This window comes from Prionailurus viverrinus, chromosome D2 (assembly GCF_022837055.1).
Source record: "Prionailurus viverrinus isolate Anna chromosome D2, UM_Priviv_1.0, whole genome shotgun sequence".
NCBI lineage: Eukaryota > Metazoa > Chordata > Mammalia > Carnivora > Felidae > Prionailurus > Prionailurus viverrinus.
The window spans coordinates 59,254,269-59,271,570 of NC_062571.1; the positions used below are offsets into that span (position 1 = coordinate 59,254,269).

The window sequence follows — 17,302 nt, forward strand, 5'->3', positions numbered from 1 at the left end:
AGTGTCTGGTTTCAGCTCAGGTCATGATCTCTCAGTTCATGGGTTCGGGCCCTGTGCTGACAGCTCAGAGCCTGGAGCCTGCTTCTGATTCTGTGTCTCCCTCTCTCTCTGCCCCTCTCCTGGTCATGCTCTGTCAGTCTGTTTCTCTCTCTCTCTCAAAAATAAATAAAAACATTTAAAATATATGTATGTGTGTGTACACATGTCCACTGTAATCCTTTGAACCAATGCATCTACTCTCTCATGCTAAATCGTATTTAATATCAAATATGGAACAATAAAACAAGTCTTCAGGAATGGTTTCTTTGTTGGAGGTACAGGGTGTGGGCAACAAATTCTTCATTTATATCCTCCAGAGGCCTTTTTGAACTATTCTTATCCTGAAAATACATCATAATAAAGCATGTTCTAGCAATAGGTACTTTTGTTTCGAAAATAGTTCCAATATCAATGTTTCGGTTAACTTCACAAAATGTAAACTGAACAGTTCGTGTCTATCTGTCTTACTGTTGAAGAAGGTGAGGTAAAGAAAGGATAGGGGCACAGTGTTTCTGGAAAAAAATGAAATTAAAATTCAGTCTTAGAGGATTCACCCCAACTTAAAGAACTGCTCTATGGTTTTGTAATAAATTGTTATAAAACAAACTCTTAATTATCTGATGATGAATTATTCATTTTGTGGATTATCAGTTTTAATCTTTTTAAATCTTCCTGTTACTGGATGCCTAGTCAATTTTACTTTCATCAGCAGAGGTGATCAAGGGATGCAAGCAGCCCAAGTAAAATAAGACCAGGGCAGCAAACACCTACCAAAGTCACATAAGTTATTTTATAGTCAAGCATATGTTATAACTAGATTATCTTCTAGGGTATCAACTTTAGGGTATCTTTTAGGGTACTCAACTTCTCTTGATTTGAAAAAAAAAATTTAAGTCTGTCCTATCTTCTCACCAAGTGAATGGCATGTTCCTTAATGGCAGGTACCACTTCTCTTTTGTATTTCCTGAGTCTGATACAATGCCTTTCCAGAGCAAGCATTCGTTGTCCAATTTGATGATTCTGCAACTCCAACTCCCAAATAAATCAATCCTGTCTTCCCTCTGAAACTGGCTCCAGCCTGCTTCCTTCCTTTCTTCCTTTAATGCCTTCTTTCAAAATAGTGTTTCCACTCACTACTTGCCCTGGTCCAATTCTCGCCATCTCACTCTCTTAAACCTTGTCCCAGACTTCATCTTTTCCAGTCTCTTCCAACCAAACTGAGATGATAAACGTACCAGTTTTATCATATCCCTCCCCCGCTCAATTTTTTCCTGTGAGGCATGAAGGCTTCTTACTACTCCCATAGGATTCTTCTCTAAAAATCCTATTCTTGGGGTACCTAGTGACTCAGTCAGTTGAACGTCCGACCCTTGATTTCTGCTCAGGTCATGATCCCAGGGTTGTGGTATCGAGTCCCACGTCAGGCTGAGCGTGAAGCCTGCTTAAGATTCTCTCTCCCTCTGCCCCTCACCCCTGCTCATGCTTCCCTCTCTCTCTACAATAAAAAAAAAAAACCAATAAAATAAAATTTAAAAGTATTTCTTATTATCTGAAATATATAAAAAATAAGTTTGCTCTAAACTCTCTAAAAAGGTTTAGTTACTAAACTACTAAAAGACTATTCTTATGTTTTTACCTTAGTGCAACCTGGCACCCACATCCAGTCGTAACCCGTTCCCTGCCTCCACCCCAGCCAGACAATACTATCTCCCTATTCCACACAAGGACACTTTCATTATTTCCTATACAAACAAGACTGTCTGTCTGAAACCCTAGCATCCTTCTCTAAAAGACCTTAGAAACTCATATCCACTTTGGCCATCTGTAGCCTAGTAAAGAAATTATCATTTACATCACTAATTTTGACACTTGTATTTTTATATACTACACAGGACCCAATGTTAAGATTTTGTACTTGGTGGTAGGCACCCAACACATTTTCACTGATTTGATGTTTTACTTAGATATTCCTGAAAAAAATATATAGGGTCTTGGTCCTATATTTCTATATTCCTTTAATTTATGGCTCACTATCCATTGGTTAGAGCTTGGGGTCCTGAGAATTTTATAAATGATTTTTCCCCCACTACCTCTAAGGCTAATCCATCAGAACCACAGAAGAAACTCACCGGAGACATGGCTACTATCCAGGCACAAGAGGCTTTTGGGTGAATCAGAAGAATAAAGGCATGCCATAACTCCCACTCTACTGGCTTTCCTAAACTGTAGAATTACAATATTTTCCTTGTGTTGCCAGATCTCCATGAAACCCTTATAATAGGGCTTGCTTTTCCTATTTTCACCCGGGTGACTGTTTCAATAAGCTTTATTACCTGGCAGACTGTCATTCTGTTGGCTACTTTTATATAAAAAAAGATCTTTTTTTTTTTTTTTTTTTTTTTTTGAGAGACAGAGAGAGTGCGTGCAAGCAGGGGAGAGGGGCACCAGGAGAGGAGGGAGAGAGGGAGAGACAGAGAGAAAGAGAGAAAGAAAGAATCTTAAGCTTACTCAAACATGGAGCCTGACATGGGGCTCCATCCCACAACCCTGGGATCATGACCTGAGCCGAAATCAAGAGTTGGACACTCAACTGACTGAGCCACCCAGGTGCCCCCAAAAAGGTGAATTTTTTTTAAGAATCACAGTTTAAACCCCAAAAAGCATGTTAGATTTAATTTTGCTCAACACCCTTATTTTGTAGCTGTTACTGAGTTTTTGCACCGTCTCTCATTTTCATCAGAAAGAGTCGTGCAGCTATTGCACTGGCATCCCAGGTGAGTCCTGAGGAAGAGGCTTCCTGGTGGTCATTTCCAGCCTTCTGAAACAACAATATGAGGAACTGCTGGAACAGAGCGCCCAGATTTCAAAAACAGAAAAATAGGAAGTGTGGTGGTGACTCTTAGAGTCAGCCTGAGCCTTTCACTCATGCATAAATAATCCCAGCCGCCAGGCTGCTTACGTTTGCTGGTTGATTTTTTAATTCGAACAAGAAATGCATTAGGAATAAGATGGTAAGAACAAACGCAAGCCTTCTTAGAATCTGAAATGTAAGTAGTCTGACTCCGTAGTATTAGGTCCCCCTGGCCCCCAGCCTGAATCACAATGCCCAGGAGACTATGTGCTTTAGGCAGACTCACCACATGTTTTACTTAGATTTCCATATGAGCCATATGAGAACCTTACCCTCATCTGTCACACACACGGCATCACAAATCTATGGCCTGGGCATTATATCATTTGTCAGGTTATTTATACATAAATTTATCCAAAATGTTAAAAGTAGAACTATCCTATAATCCATTAATCACACTACTGGGTATTTACCCAAAAAATACAAAAACACTAATTCAAAGGTATACATGCACCACTATGTTTATTGCAGCATTATTTACAATGGTCAAATTACGGAATCAGCCCAAGTGTCCATTGATAGATGAATGGATAAAGAAGATGTGGTGTGTATACATACATACATATACAATGTAATATTATTCAGCCATAAAAAAGAATGAAATCTTGCCATTTGCCACAACACAGAGAGGAATGTTGGTGGCTTAATCCGTTGAGCAACTGACCTCAGCTCAGATCATGATCTCACAGTTTGTTGGTTCAAGCTTCGCATCAGGCTCTCTGCTATCTGCACAGAGCCCACTTCAGGTCCTCTGTCCCCCCCTCTCTCTGCACCTTCCCCATTCGTGAGCATGCTCTCTCTCTCTCTCTCTCTCTCAAAACAAAACATGGATGGAGCTAGAGAGTGCAATCCTAAGTGAAATAAGGCAGTCAGAGAAAGACAAATACCATGATTTCACTCATATGTGGAATTTAAGAAACAAAACAAACAAGCCAAAGGAAAAAAAAAAAGAAACAAACTAAGAAACAGACTTTTTTTTTTTTTTAATTTTTTTTTCAACGTTTTTATTTATTTTTGGGACAGAGAGAGACAGAGCATGAACGGGGGAGGGGCAGAGAGAGAGGGAGACACAGAATCGGAAACAGGCTCCAGGCTCCGAGCCATCAGCCCAGAGCCTGACGCGGGGCTCGAACTCACGGACCGCGAGATCGTGACCTGGCTGAAGCCGGACGCCTAACCGACTGCGCCACCCAGGTGCCCCAAAACAGACTTTTAACTATAGAGAACTAAGTGATGGTTACCAGAGGGGAGCTGGGGGTGGGGGGGAATGGGGGGAATGGGGGAAATAGGTGACGGGGATTAAGAGTACATTTATCATAGGGACACCTGGGTGGCTCAGTCTGTTCAGCAACTGACTTTGACTCAGGTCATACATGATCTCACGGTTCGTGGGTTCAAGCCCCACACTGGGCTCTGTGCTGACAGCTCAGAGCCTGAAGCCTGCTTCAGATTCTGTGTCTCCCTCGCTCTCTCCCCCTCCCCCTCCCCCACTCACACTTGGTGTCTCTCAAAAATAAACATTAAAAAAAAAAAAAAAAGAGTACACCTGTCATGAAGAGCACTGAGTAACATATAGAATTGTTGAATCGTTTTACACCTGAAATTAATATAACACTGTTAACTATACTGGAATTAAAATTAAAAATTTAATTAAAAAATAAAATTATGAATTCATTTTTTATTGGTCTTTTTTGAGGGTGAGGAGGTGGCCTAGAAAATGAGGTTATAAGCATTCTGTGTTATATGAGGCAATTATCAGTGATATTTCATCATTCCCACTAATTTTTTTCTCTCCTTTTTCTGTACTTTCCTTTTCATACTCTTTTTTTGTTTTTTGTTTTCCCTCTCTCTTTTTTTCTCCCCCGTTTATTTTTAAAACAGTAAATGGGGGCGCCTGGGTGGCGCAGTCGGTTAAGCGTCTGACTTCAGCCAGGTCACAATCTCGCGGTCCGTGAGTTCGAGCCCCGCGTCAGGCTCTGGGCTGATGGCTCAGAGCCTGGAGCCTGTTTCCGATTCTGTGTCTCCCTCTCTCTCTGCCCCTCCCCTGTTCATGCTCTGTCTCTCTCTATCCCCAAAATAAATAAACGTTGAAAAAAAAAATTAAAAAAAAATAAAACAGTAAATGGCCCTGGCCACCTGCACTGATCCTTTAAGAGAGAGCCTTGTTTTTCTCTGTTTAAAAATATTTCTGTTTGAGGGGGCCTGGGTGGCTCAGTCGGTGAAGCATCCAACTCTTGATTTTGGCTCAGGTCATGATCCCAGGGTCGTGGGATTGAGCATGGTGCCTGCTTAAGATTCATTCTCTCTCTCTCTCTCTCCCCCCACCCCTCCCTCCCTCCCTCTCTGTCCTTCTCCCCTCCTTACTCTCGCTCTCTAAAATATAAAAATAAAAATAATTTTTCTATTTGAGTAAAGTAGACACAAAATGTTACATTATTTCAGATGTACAACACCGTAATTCAACAGCTTTATATGTTATGCCATGCTCACCACAAGCATAGCTACCATTTGTCACCATACATGGTTATTACAATACCATTGACTGTATTCCTCATGCTGTGCCTTTTATCCCTGTGACTCCTTTTTTTTTTTTAATTTTTTTTTTTAACATTTATTTTTGAGACAGAGAGAGACAGAGCATGAACGGGGGAGGGTCAGAGAGAGAGGGAGACACAGAATCTGAAACAGGCTCCAGGCTCTGAGCAGTCAGCACAGAGCCCGACGCGGGGCTCGAACCCACATACCGCGAGATTGTGACCTGAGCCGAAGTCGGCCGTTTAACCGACTGAGCCACCCAGGCGCCCCTCCCTGTGACTTCTTAATTCCATAGCTGGAAGTCTATATCTCTCGCTTGCCCATCCCTCCACTACCTCTCCCCTCTGGCAACCACCAGTTTGTTCTCTGTATTTATAGGCCTGATTTGCTTTTTTGTTTATTCATTTGTTTTTTTTAGATTCCACATATGAGTGAATTCACTTGGTATTTGTCTTTCTCAGTCTGACTTATTTTACTTAGCATAATACTTTTTAGGTCCATCCATGTCGTCACAAATGGCATGATCTCATTCTTTCTTATGGCTGCATAATTTTCCATTACATATATATATATATATATATATATATATATATATATATATGTATGTATATATATATGTATATGTATATACACACACACACACCATGTTCCTTATCATCTATCAGTGGACACTTAGGTTGTTTCCACATCTTGGCTATTGTGAATAATGCTGCAATAAACATACAGGCACACACATATCTTTTTGAATTAGTGTTTTTGTTTTCTTTGGGTGAATTATTAGAATTATTAGATCATATGGTATTTCTATTTTTAATTTTTTGGGGAACCTCCATGTTTTCCACCAGGACTGTACCAATTTATATCCCCACCAACAGTGTACAAGGGTTCCTTTTTTCCACATCCTCACCAACACTTGTTATCTCTTGTCTTTTTGATTTTAGCCATTCTGACAGGTATAAGGTGATAATCTCATCGTGGTTTTTGATTTGCATTGCCCTGATGATTAGTAATGCTGAACATCTTTTCATGTGTCTTTTGGGACTATATCAAAATAAAAAGCTTTTTCACAGTGAAGGAAACCACCAACAAAATAAAGAAAGCAACCTACTGAATGGGAGAAGATATTTGCAAATGACTTATCTGATAAGAGGTTAATATCCAAAATATATAAAAAACTTATACAACCCAACACCAAAAAAACCCAAACAACCTGATTAAAAAATAGGCAGAGGGTTTGAATAGACATTTTTCCAAAGAAGACATACAGAGACAGCCTTGTTTTTGGAGTTTAAATATAACTCAGAATACAGGGAATAATCCAAAACAACTGGATGGCTTTGTGGAAAGGAGAAAGGGTGACACCTGCTGGAAGAACTACTGGTGATTCCAATTCCAGATAGAATCTCCCTGGAAAAATGTACAGACACATAAACTTCATGTCATTATTAGGACACAACGTCCCCCCAGAGCACATCCACAAAGTCCAGGAATCCCAGGTTAAGAATAAGAGGGACAGTTCATCTTTACTGCATGCTTACCTTGTTCCAGATGCTTTATGTGCATAACCTCACTCAACCCTCACAACTACCTGGGGTAGGTATTATTATCCTACTGAGGCTGAGATAACGTAAGTAACTAGCCTAAAGTCACAGCTACTAAGTTGTAGAGATGGATTTAAATCTAGGGCCATCAGAATTCTTATCTCCTAAGCTCCAAATACATATATATCTTTAATAACATAATTTTACAATTAAAATATATAATTTTTTCTCTTATTAATCCCAATGATACTTCTGAACAGTAAGTAGGTAACAATTAACTGAAGGCAGCATGGTAAAACGAAACCGGTCTCAAACATTATCCCACATGCTCTTAAGGTTTCCAAATCCCCTCCTGACACATATTCAATCACCAAAAGTTTTATTTACACAGCACAGAGGAAGCTTCACTGCTACACGGAAGGTACTGAGGAGAGAGAAAGAAACAACAGGGAATAGGACTAATAGTACTAGACGGCAGGGCTAGAGGAATGTATACCACTCGTGAGCTGAGACACCGATCTAATGGAAAAAAACAATTTTCAACCTAAGAAGTAGAAGGGACATCCCAAGCACTAGACTTGAAAATCAGGAAGCCTAGACTCAAGTTTTATAAACTATAGGGGGCATAAAAAAATACTTTCTTTTTTTTTACTGGTTTTGCTTCCCACAAGTAAAATTATTATCTGTTAATGTGTACTGTCGTGCATAGAAAACAAGAGAAATTAAAATCATTTCTGTGTCTCCTGCTAAACTTCCCAGAAAAATTCAAATTGCAGAGGTGCATCTATCTAACTCTCCCATTCTCAAAGGCTTATGTGTTCAAATCAGAAGACACAGAGCTAAAAGAGCCATGAAAAGCATAGAAGGAAACAGAGCTGAATAGTCAGTGCACTCACTGGAAGGAGAGCAGCAGAGAAGAGAACAGATAAAAACACTGACAGTTAGCATATCTCTTTCTAGTCTCTTCCTACGTATTGCCCCTGCTGCATCCTCTTCCTTTGCTTAAAAACTAATCAAGATAACGTCTACAGGTTCTAAGACCCAGCCTGAGCTTGAGTCAGTCTTGGTCCAGGAGGCTCCTGGCTGAAAGATCCATGCTAGGGTCTTCCTAAGAATCTATTTTGTGGCCCTGGGATTCCTGAGGCAGATTTTAACTTCAAAGCAAGTTCAGAACCCATGATACCAGTCTTTCCAGGGAAGGCATTCAGCAGAAAGTCTCTCTTTTTAGTATCTAAGACCTGACTACACAAGATATAAAGCAAAAAAGCTAATTCCAGAAGATACATCTTCCAATTCCCCAAATGTTGTAGACATACTGCATATTCCCACAGAGTATATTCTTATACCCACTATTTATTTGCTCTAGGTATAGGAAAGGACAAATCCATGCCACCCATATCTTCTGCTCAGCTCTAATGGAAGCTACTGTGCTCTGGCCTTTTCTCCACTCCCTCTGGTCTGATGTGGACTACAGACCCCACCCCCCTCTCCCCGCAGTGGAAGGGCTGTGAGTGGAGACAGATAAAAGTTTCCTGCTATAACATCTTGATCTATTTCTCTCTCCCTTTCCAACACTGATTAACAAGAAAGCGTTCAGAACAGAGGTAGAGGGTCAATGCAAAGTGTAAGAAACTCTCAAAACAGATTTTGAGGATTAAGATCTAAATTCAATATTCCTTCTCACTGTCTAAGGGTTAGGGAAGTTTGCTAGGTTTCTCTCTTTCCCCACCTCTGCGAGCTCTCTCTCTCAGATGTGCACATGGTTTAAGAAATTAAGCCTAGTCCTTCAGGGCCATACTCAAAAGAGCAAGTAACAATATTAAGAACATGCCCAATAAATTCTACCATTTTGCTGGCTCCTCCTTTGTCATCACAAAAATTGCATTCATCATAAACATCAGTTTGTGGAACACTACTGGTTTCTGTGCTCATGCAGAAATGTGTGGACTTAATCAAGTATCCTTGGTGAAACGGTTTATGGTCCATCTTTAGAGAAGTTCATACGTCTATCAGAGTAAGTGAGAAATACTTGGAATGTCACTGAGACATGGCTACAACTATTCATTTTAAATCACTTCCTTTTTTTTAATGTTTACTTATTTTTGAGAGAGAGAGAGAGAGAGAGAGAGAGCATAAGCAGGGGAGAGGCAGAGAGAGAGGGGGACAGAGGATCCCAAACAGGCTCCACACAGACAGCAGAGTCCAGTGTGGGGCTCGAACTCATGAACCGTGAGATCATGACCTGTGCCAAAGTCGGACACTTAACCGAGCCACCAGGCACCCCTTAAATCACTTCCTTTTAAACTGGTTCTGATGATAACTTTAATGTAATATTACCTATCGATAGGGAGTCAAAATGGGGCTATTTGACATCTGTCTCTTAATCTCTATACCACAATTCCTGCTTGATTATTATATAGTAATAAATAGTAATGTTGCTGGGAAAGCCATATTAGTTTTTAAGGGAAAAAAGATTAATGTAGTCTGAAGTGTGGCTACAATATGGGGCAGTGGAAAGAGAATGCTGGACTTACAATCACGTGACATGACTTGACCTTCTGAGGCCACAAGTTTTCATCTGCAGGTAACATCCTTTGAATCTCATTTTCATTATTTATTAAATGCAGTTAATAATATCCACTTTGCTACCAGGTCTGTGGTGAGGATCAGATGAGAATGTATTTGTGAGCAAATACTATGGAAATTATAAAATGCTATGCAAATATAAGGCATTATTATTGTCAGCACGATCTTGCTACTACTAAACACTCTCCAGAGGTTAGCCACTTTTAAAAATTCAAAAAAAAAAAAAATCTACTTGTCAAAATGGGCCAGCTCCATTCAACTTATTGTAAACAGTCTACTTCTGAATGGTCAACTTACCTCGGTGGAGGGGAAGACTGTTTAATTCTTGGGATGTAAATTCACAGATACAGACAAACAGCCTCTCTCCTTCTTTTAGACTGGGGATGGTCACAATTTCCACAAAACTGCTGGGGAACTGTCCTGAAAGTAAAAGCAAACGTTTCTAATACTGAAATTTCATTTTCTGTGTACCAGGACATAATAACTGTGTTTCTGAGCCCATTTATAGACACTAAATTGAAAAGTGAGTACTCATAATTGGAAAATCTACTATAGAAAAAGTACAGCACACAAAATTTCATTCATGCGGAGCAGAAAAGATGCAATTCAATCCAATAAGCATTAACTGGGTGCTACTCTAGACAAGACACACTACAGAGGGAAAAATGAGTAAGACGGTCTTGCTCTCAAAGACCTTAAAATCGAATTCAGACATAAACAATCACTCTGAAATCTAGTGACACAAGAAAAATGCACAGATTGCTATGGACATTAGAGAAGGCAGAAAATGGTTCAGGAAGAATACAAAAAATTTTATGAAAAAGACTGCATTTAAGTCTGAAGATGGGTAGCGTTTTAATAGGTGGTAGTAGACAGACAGGGCCTGTCAGTTGGAAAGCATCAGAAAGTTTAATGGATTCCACCTTCCAAATATCTCTTGTATCCATCCACTTATCTCCAGACCCATCACCTCGGTCCAGGGCAGCAGCATGTCTCACCTGGGTCACTGCAACAACCTCCCAGGCTGCCTCCCTGCCCTTGGTTTTGCCCTTCCCTATCATTTCTCAACCTGTAGCACTGAGCTTTCTAAAATACAAATCTGACAGTGCTTAAAGCACCTGTATTGTATCCCATTCCATAACTCCATACCACGGCATACGCTGTCCTCCACGATCTAGCTCCTGCTCCTCTCCCCAGCACCTTCTCCCCAGCACCTTCTCCCTTCCTCAACCTTTCAGACCTCATGCCAGGCTGAACTTTTCTCGGACCCTCCATGTTCTTTGTCATTCAAGGGCCTCTGGATAAGCAATTCTCTCTGTCTATCCTCTTTGTGTTGCTAGCTCTTACTCATCATTTTTGTCTTAGCTGAGCTATCATTTCTATTGCGAAATAATCTATTATCTCCCAAATGTGGGTTAAGTGTTAACAGAGTCTGTATAACAAGCTGCAGCCCAGAATTACATAAATCTATGTCAGTTAAGGACCGGATTTAACACAGGTGCATAGTGTGGGGTAAAAACCTTCACCCTTCCCTAGGCTAATTAATGAAAGAAACTGGTGCTAACATATATTTGAAAGACTGGAAGAAAGGAAATCAGGTGTATAAGAAGTGGAAGGTAGCTGCACCCAGGACAGGGGTAGCTTTAATAAATTTGGGCCAACCATGGATCTAAGAAGGAGTGAACAGGATGCATCATGATCCCTTGAAAAACAGAGTGAAAGAAAGGGTAGAAAACGTTTGAGGAAGACAGGTAGAGAAAATATGGTGGAGAGGGACTTACGTTCCACAAATCACAGGTAAAGACTGGTAGTGAAAAATAATGTCAAACAACAGGTTTCTGAATAAAGAAATAACACGTATTTTCAGAAGGTAAACAATGGCACTGAGCACAAAGGACAAAGACCTGGGAAGGATAGGTAAAGATGTGAACAGAAAATTGGCCTGGGGCAGCTGGTATCGAACCATCTCAGCCTTTGGAAGGAACCAATAAGGATAGATGGATTGATAACAAACATTCTCTCCCCACTGGTAAAAATCACAGGAAAAACACAAAAGGATTCTGTAGTTTATTGACTTGGGCTTCCCATTTAACCTTTATTTTTTAATATGGAAAGATTGGAGGGCCTGTGGTCTATTTTGTACCTGAGGAATTATAAGCCTCTTACCTGTAACATCTTCTTTCTTTCCTAGAAGCCAAAATTCATCCACCACTGCCAACACCTCAATAATATCTCCTACAAAGAGCGGTAGTTCTTCTGATACACTAGGGCAAAAGTCAAAGATGGCTCGAACCACTGAGCCAGCCTCCATGTTTTATAACCTGGAAAGGCAAGTCAAAAGACATTGGAAAGTGTTAACTATTTAAGACATTGGACTATGGGTCAATATCTTGAGAATGATAAAGCTTAAGATATAAAGACGCTTAGAATCAAGTCAAAGCTAAGCAAATAAGAAGCTTGTACTTTATATTCTGAAGAAATTTAAGTACTGTCTGACAAAAATAATGATTTCCTCATACATTCTTCATTTGATTCTCATGGCACTTCTGGAGTCAGGGGGAAAAAAAAGTGACCTTTACCTGTGATTGACAGAAAAGGTACAAGTTGGGAAATGTAGACGTCTCAATAGGCCTGAAGGGGCCAATAAGGAAATTAACAGTTTTCAAGTACAGTCAATATGGTACTTTTAAAATATGGTATTTAAAAAGTAGGGGGTTTGGGGAGCCTGTGCTGACAGCTCAGAGCCTTGAGCCTACTTCAGATTCTGTGTCTCCCTCTCTCTCTGCCCTTCCCCCGCTCATGTTCTGTCTCTCTCTCTCAAAAATAAAAATTAACATTAAAAAAATTTTTTTTAAGTAAGGGTTTTTAATATGGCATTTCATTTATAATGAAATAAGATAGTTCCCCAGAACTATCTTAAAGATTAGGATACCTACGCTCAGCAAGTTGAAAAACTTAATTTGTCACAAAGTTCATAGCAGCAGGGCCAGGATTCAGGCTCCTACTTACCCCCTAGCCCCCCCCCCCAAAAAAAAGGAATGTGGGATCACACCTCAATGGCAGAGATTTAAAATGTACTGAAAAGTAAAAATCCATGAAAAGAACAAGAAAGGGCGATATAAAAATGACACTTCCAGACAAGATTTAGTACAATAGACCAAATCAAGAATGTGTTTTCAGTTCAAAGACACCTATCCCCCAAGCTTGCATAGTATCCTTTGCACTGTTAAGAGGGTCTTTCACCTTGACATATGTGCCCAGGGAGCCTCCTCAATACACATTTAAACAACAGAAGAGGAGGAAAGACTGGGCATGTGCTCAGCTGTCAACAAGCCGTGATTAGCAACCTGTCTCTCAGGTGTTTCACAGAGAGCACCTGACGCTCTCTCTCCTGAGTATCCCGGCCTCAAGCCTATTTTCCTTTATTCATCTCAAGTATCTGTCTGGTGTTGGTAGAGATGAGGCTTCTAATTTTTCTTTCACATATAACTATGATGACATCAAAAAGCACTAAATGCCTAGTTACAAAAAAAAAAAAAAAAAAAAAAAAAAAAAAAAGATGGTTACAAGTTTTGTTGAGTTTATTACCTAAGAAAACAATGATGTACACAAACGTGTTATGCATATAAATAGTTGAGGATATTAATGTGGAGCACCTTTACAATTTTAATGAATCATGCAACACAATTAAATATTGCATATTTAATTTGTACTGTTGAGTAAAAGGAGCTTATCTCTGTGTGACTGGAATTTTTGTCTATAATGAGATGACTTGGGTCCACAGTGGAAAAGAGAAGTGGCCAGTAACATTCCCTACGTCCTCTGCCCTCTGTATAGAAAAAAATTGAATTACAATCCCATGCTGAAGAGGCAGCATAATGTGAATGCAAAGTAACCAGGCATCTGGAGTCAGCGATCAAGGTTCAAATGCCAGCTCCCACTTTTATTAGTTATTTCACCTTGGATAAACTACTTAAACTCTCTGGGCTACAGTTTCCTGTTCAGAAAAATGGGGATAATCATACTTTGATAATAATCATCAGAAGGATGATGATGATAAAAATAATGATAATAATGCCTAATATTTATTGAGCACTTACTATATGTCATGCACTGTGCTATGTCCCTCATTGGGTCCCCACAACAATCCTATCCCATATCATTAGTTTCCATTTTGCAGATGAGGACACAGGCTCAGAGAGGTGATGCAATCTGTCCGAGGTCATACAGTAAGTCAGAGATGGAACAGAAATCCAGATCTGTCTAAAGCCTTAACCATATGCTGATAGTGTAAAAGCACCTAGGACAGGGTTGGTATAGGAGGTGCTCGATAAATGTGAGCAGTTGTTACTAAACATTATTTCCATAATCAGCTACAAGCTCAAATCCGTCTCACTGATATATCACCAGACAATGTATAGCACATTGTACAAGTACAAAAACACCACGGAATCTACCATTTCAACACGTCAAAACTTGGTTTAGCTTTGACCATGTTTAAAAATAGACACATTATAGGGGCACCTGAGTGTCTCAGTTGGTTGAATGTCCAACTTCGGCTCAGGTCATGAAATCATGGATAGTGAGTTCAAGCCCCATGTCCGGCTCTGTGCTGACTGCTCAGAGCCTGGAGCCTGCTTCAGGTTCTGTGTCTCCCTCTCTCTCTCTCTCTTTCTCTCTCAAAAATAAATAAACATTAAAAAAAATTATATACCTCTCTCGCCTTTGCTAGTAGGAAAGACACTGAACATAATTTACTCTTTGCCTGATGGACACAGGTTCATTAAGACCATACATTAGTATACTGTGTTGTGATGCATAGTACCAGTACTGTATAACTTTTGGGTCTTTCTCTTTTGCTGTCAGCTGTCCCTCTGCTATCAGTTATGTCCTCTATCAGTTTCTCTATCCTCTTTCTAGATTGCTGTTCATAGTCTGCTGGGGAGGGAAGACCATACAGACACCGCCAAAATTATTAGAAGTTCCTAGATAAATAAAATGTAAACAAGCTCTAAAGGAAAACCTAACGAACTCTTCCGTGGTGGTAAACTACATGTATTAGTTAGCTAGAGTTTTTCAACAGTTACTTTTTATGTGCTCTGATGCCCCTTTCTTATTTGCTGGCTGTCTTCCAAATGGCTGAAGTTGCCAGATGTCAGATTTCCGCATTAAGCGTGGTGTCATAAATATTTTTTTTAAACAAGCATAATATTTTGCAAACCTCTTAGCCATCTATACGTTATCAACACACCTCCCCAAGGGTGGGCCACGGTGGTATTATTTTTCTCCTTCTACTTTGTTTTCTCAAATTCCATCTCACACTCAGACTAAATATATACCTCCTTATCTGAAACGTCAAAGAGAGAATCAGCATACACTCTGTAGGATGTAAGAGACAGACCCTGTTACGCTGAGGAGTAAACTTTGTGATCTGAAAGAGTTAAAGCTTCTCCCTGACAACCTTTTTGCTGTACCAGAAAATGACTCAGAAGCAGAGGAGGGTCTGGCTCAACGAATACTGTTACTGACTGACCTTCTGCCCTGTTGGAATGAGTGCGTAATCGCTGAGGAATACACACCCTGGAAGGGTGCTGGAGCCAGAGCCTAGCTAAAGTACAGGACTCATGTGTGAGACCGGAAAGGAGATCTTGGTGCCCTCTGGGTTACTTGGAATATCATGAATTTCATCTCCGTCTTCTCTGCTCTGTAAACCCCATGAAAAGCAACTACTATTGTTCCTGTCTGGGCCGTTTTAGAGTCCTGGACAGATATTTTGAAACTTAATCATAAATAGCTTATATAAGCTGTTCCACCAACTCCAGATGGAAGTAAAAAGAACTTCAGAGGAAATCAGAACACAGCTGGGCTTGAGAGAAAGCAGAGGAAAGAACTGCCCATACGGCAGGATGTCAGGGACATCAGGAAAGTCTGCTATGAAAACACCACCTTCTCTCGCTGGCATTTCCTTTGGAGAGTCAGTCTGCATTTGAGATATAAAGGTCCTTAATTCTTCAAACTCTTTTAGAACACAAAACCCTAAGAGGGTAGAGATTTTTGTCTGTTTTGCTCACTTGTCTAGAGCAGTGCTCAGCACGTAACACACTTTCAAATTTTTAACAAGCAAATGATTTTAGAAAATACACAAAACTATTCGTATCAAAATCTCAACTTCCACTTATCGAAAACTAAATTAACCATCTCTTCCCACAAACAGTTTGGCCTTCCAGCTCCTATAATAGTGTCATATAAATCTTCTAGATCGAATACTAGAAGGACTTCATCCTCTACAGTTGATGGTACACTAATAGCAACAGCTACTGGATGATAATCTACCATGTGCCAGACACCGAACTGGAAGCTTGAATCATTGCTGCATTGCAAGGTAGACAGCAAGGCTTCAGAGCCAGGGTGCCCGGGTTCAAATCCCAGTGCCACCACTGGGCCATACATCTAATGTGTATCTAATATATATATTAAAATATATCTAATATATCTATATTAGATATATATCTCTATATATCTATATTAGATATATATCTATATATCTATATATCTATATCTATATATATATCTATATTAGATATATTTACATATATAATATATATATTATATATATATTTGCTATATCTCTAGCAAATAAAAAGCTAAGCCAGACCCAGAATTCAGGTCTGTTTGATTCCAGTGCCCATGTTCTTTTTACTGTAGGTATCACATCTCTGAAATCTCCCTGGTTCTTCCCTCAAAATCTTCTAAACTTCCAATTTCCTCTCTTTGGTTCTCCAACATTTTATTATAAAAATTTTTACACAGTGAACTTAAAAAAGTTTTACGCTCACTACCTAGATTCTACTGTTCACATCTTACTGCAGTTATTTTATCACACATCTCTTTATCCATTTATCAATCCATGTTATTTTTTTGACATATTGCAAACATTTTGTTTTATTTTTGATGCATCTCAAAATAAAGCACAGATATTTTCCTCCAGCACTTTGGCATATATATCTTAACTAGAGGTCATTATCTGTTTACCTTTTTTTGGTATGTTTGTTTATTTTTGAGAGAGAGAGGGAGAAACAGAGTACAAGCAGGGGAGGGCAGAGAGACACAGAATCCGAAGCAGGCTCCAGGCTCCTAGCTGTCAGCATGGAGCACGACATGGAGATCAAACTTACAAATCATGAGATCATGACATGAGCTGAAGTCAGACGCTTAAACGACTGAGCCACCCGGGCAAACCTGTTTACATATTTCATTGTTGTTTTTAAGTGTCGTTTGCCTCTTTTCTTGGCCAAAGATAAAATTCATTTCTCTCCAATGAACGTAGTTAATCTTTTAAACTATTGATTTTTACATGTTGTTCAGTTGCTTAAAAATTCACAAGGTCTTCCTGTTTTCTCTAATTTATTCACATATTGGACAAATATTTATCAAGCCTAACGGACTCCAATTCCCATGCAGGCTGAAACTCTGGTTGTACTTTGATGACCCTTTGACCAATATTCTTTAAATATTTATTCTCTAATCCCGTTGGTGGCTGACAGGAGCATTCAACTCTCCTCTACTGTCCGAAATAGTTTAACTCCTATCCCAAAGTATCTACCCTACCTAGGGAAAAATAAAACCCTGCATATAACTTGACCATGAATCTCAGAAGGAGATTTCTCTCTCTTTCAGTTAGACAGTGACA

General features: G+C 39.6%; 1 protein-coding gene across 2 annotated transcripts in view; it reads right to left on the reverse strand.

The window, feature by feature from the left end:
* Positions 1-17,302, reverse strand: part of DNMBP (dynamin binding protein) — a 144,674-nt gene that overhangs the window by 94,570 nt on the left and 32,802 nt on the right. For both annotated transcript variants that reach the window (XR_007145310.1, XM_047825116.1), the window contains exons 3-4: positions 11,779-11,933; positions 9,910-10,032 (exon numbers count right to left, since the gene is read on the reverse strand). Coding sequence is in view for 1 of the 2 variants with exons in the window: in XM_047825116.1 (XP_047681072.1) it covers positions 9,910-10,032; positions 11,779-11,923 (268 nt within the window). In the remaining variant the exon portion in view is untranslated. The remainder of the gene's footprint in view (positions 1-9,909; positions 10,033-11,778; positions 11,934-17,302) is intronic.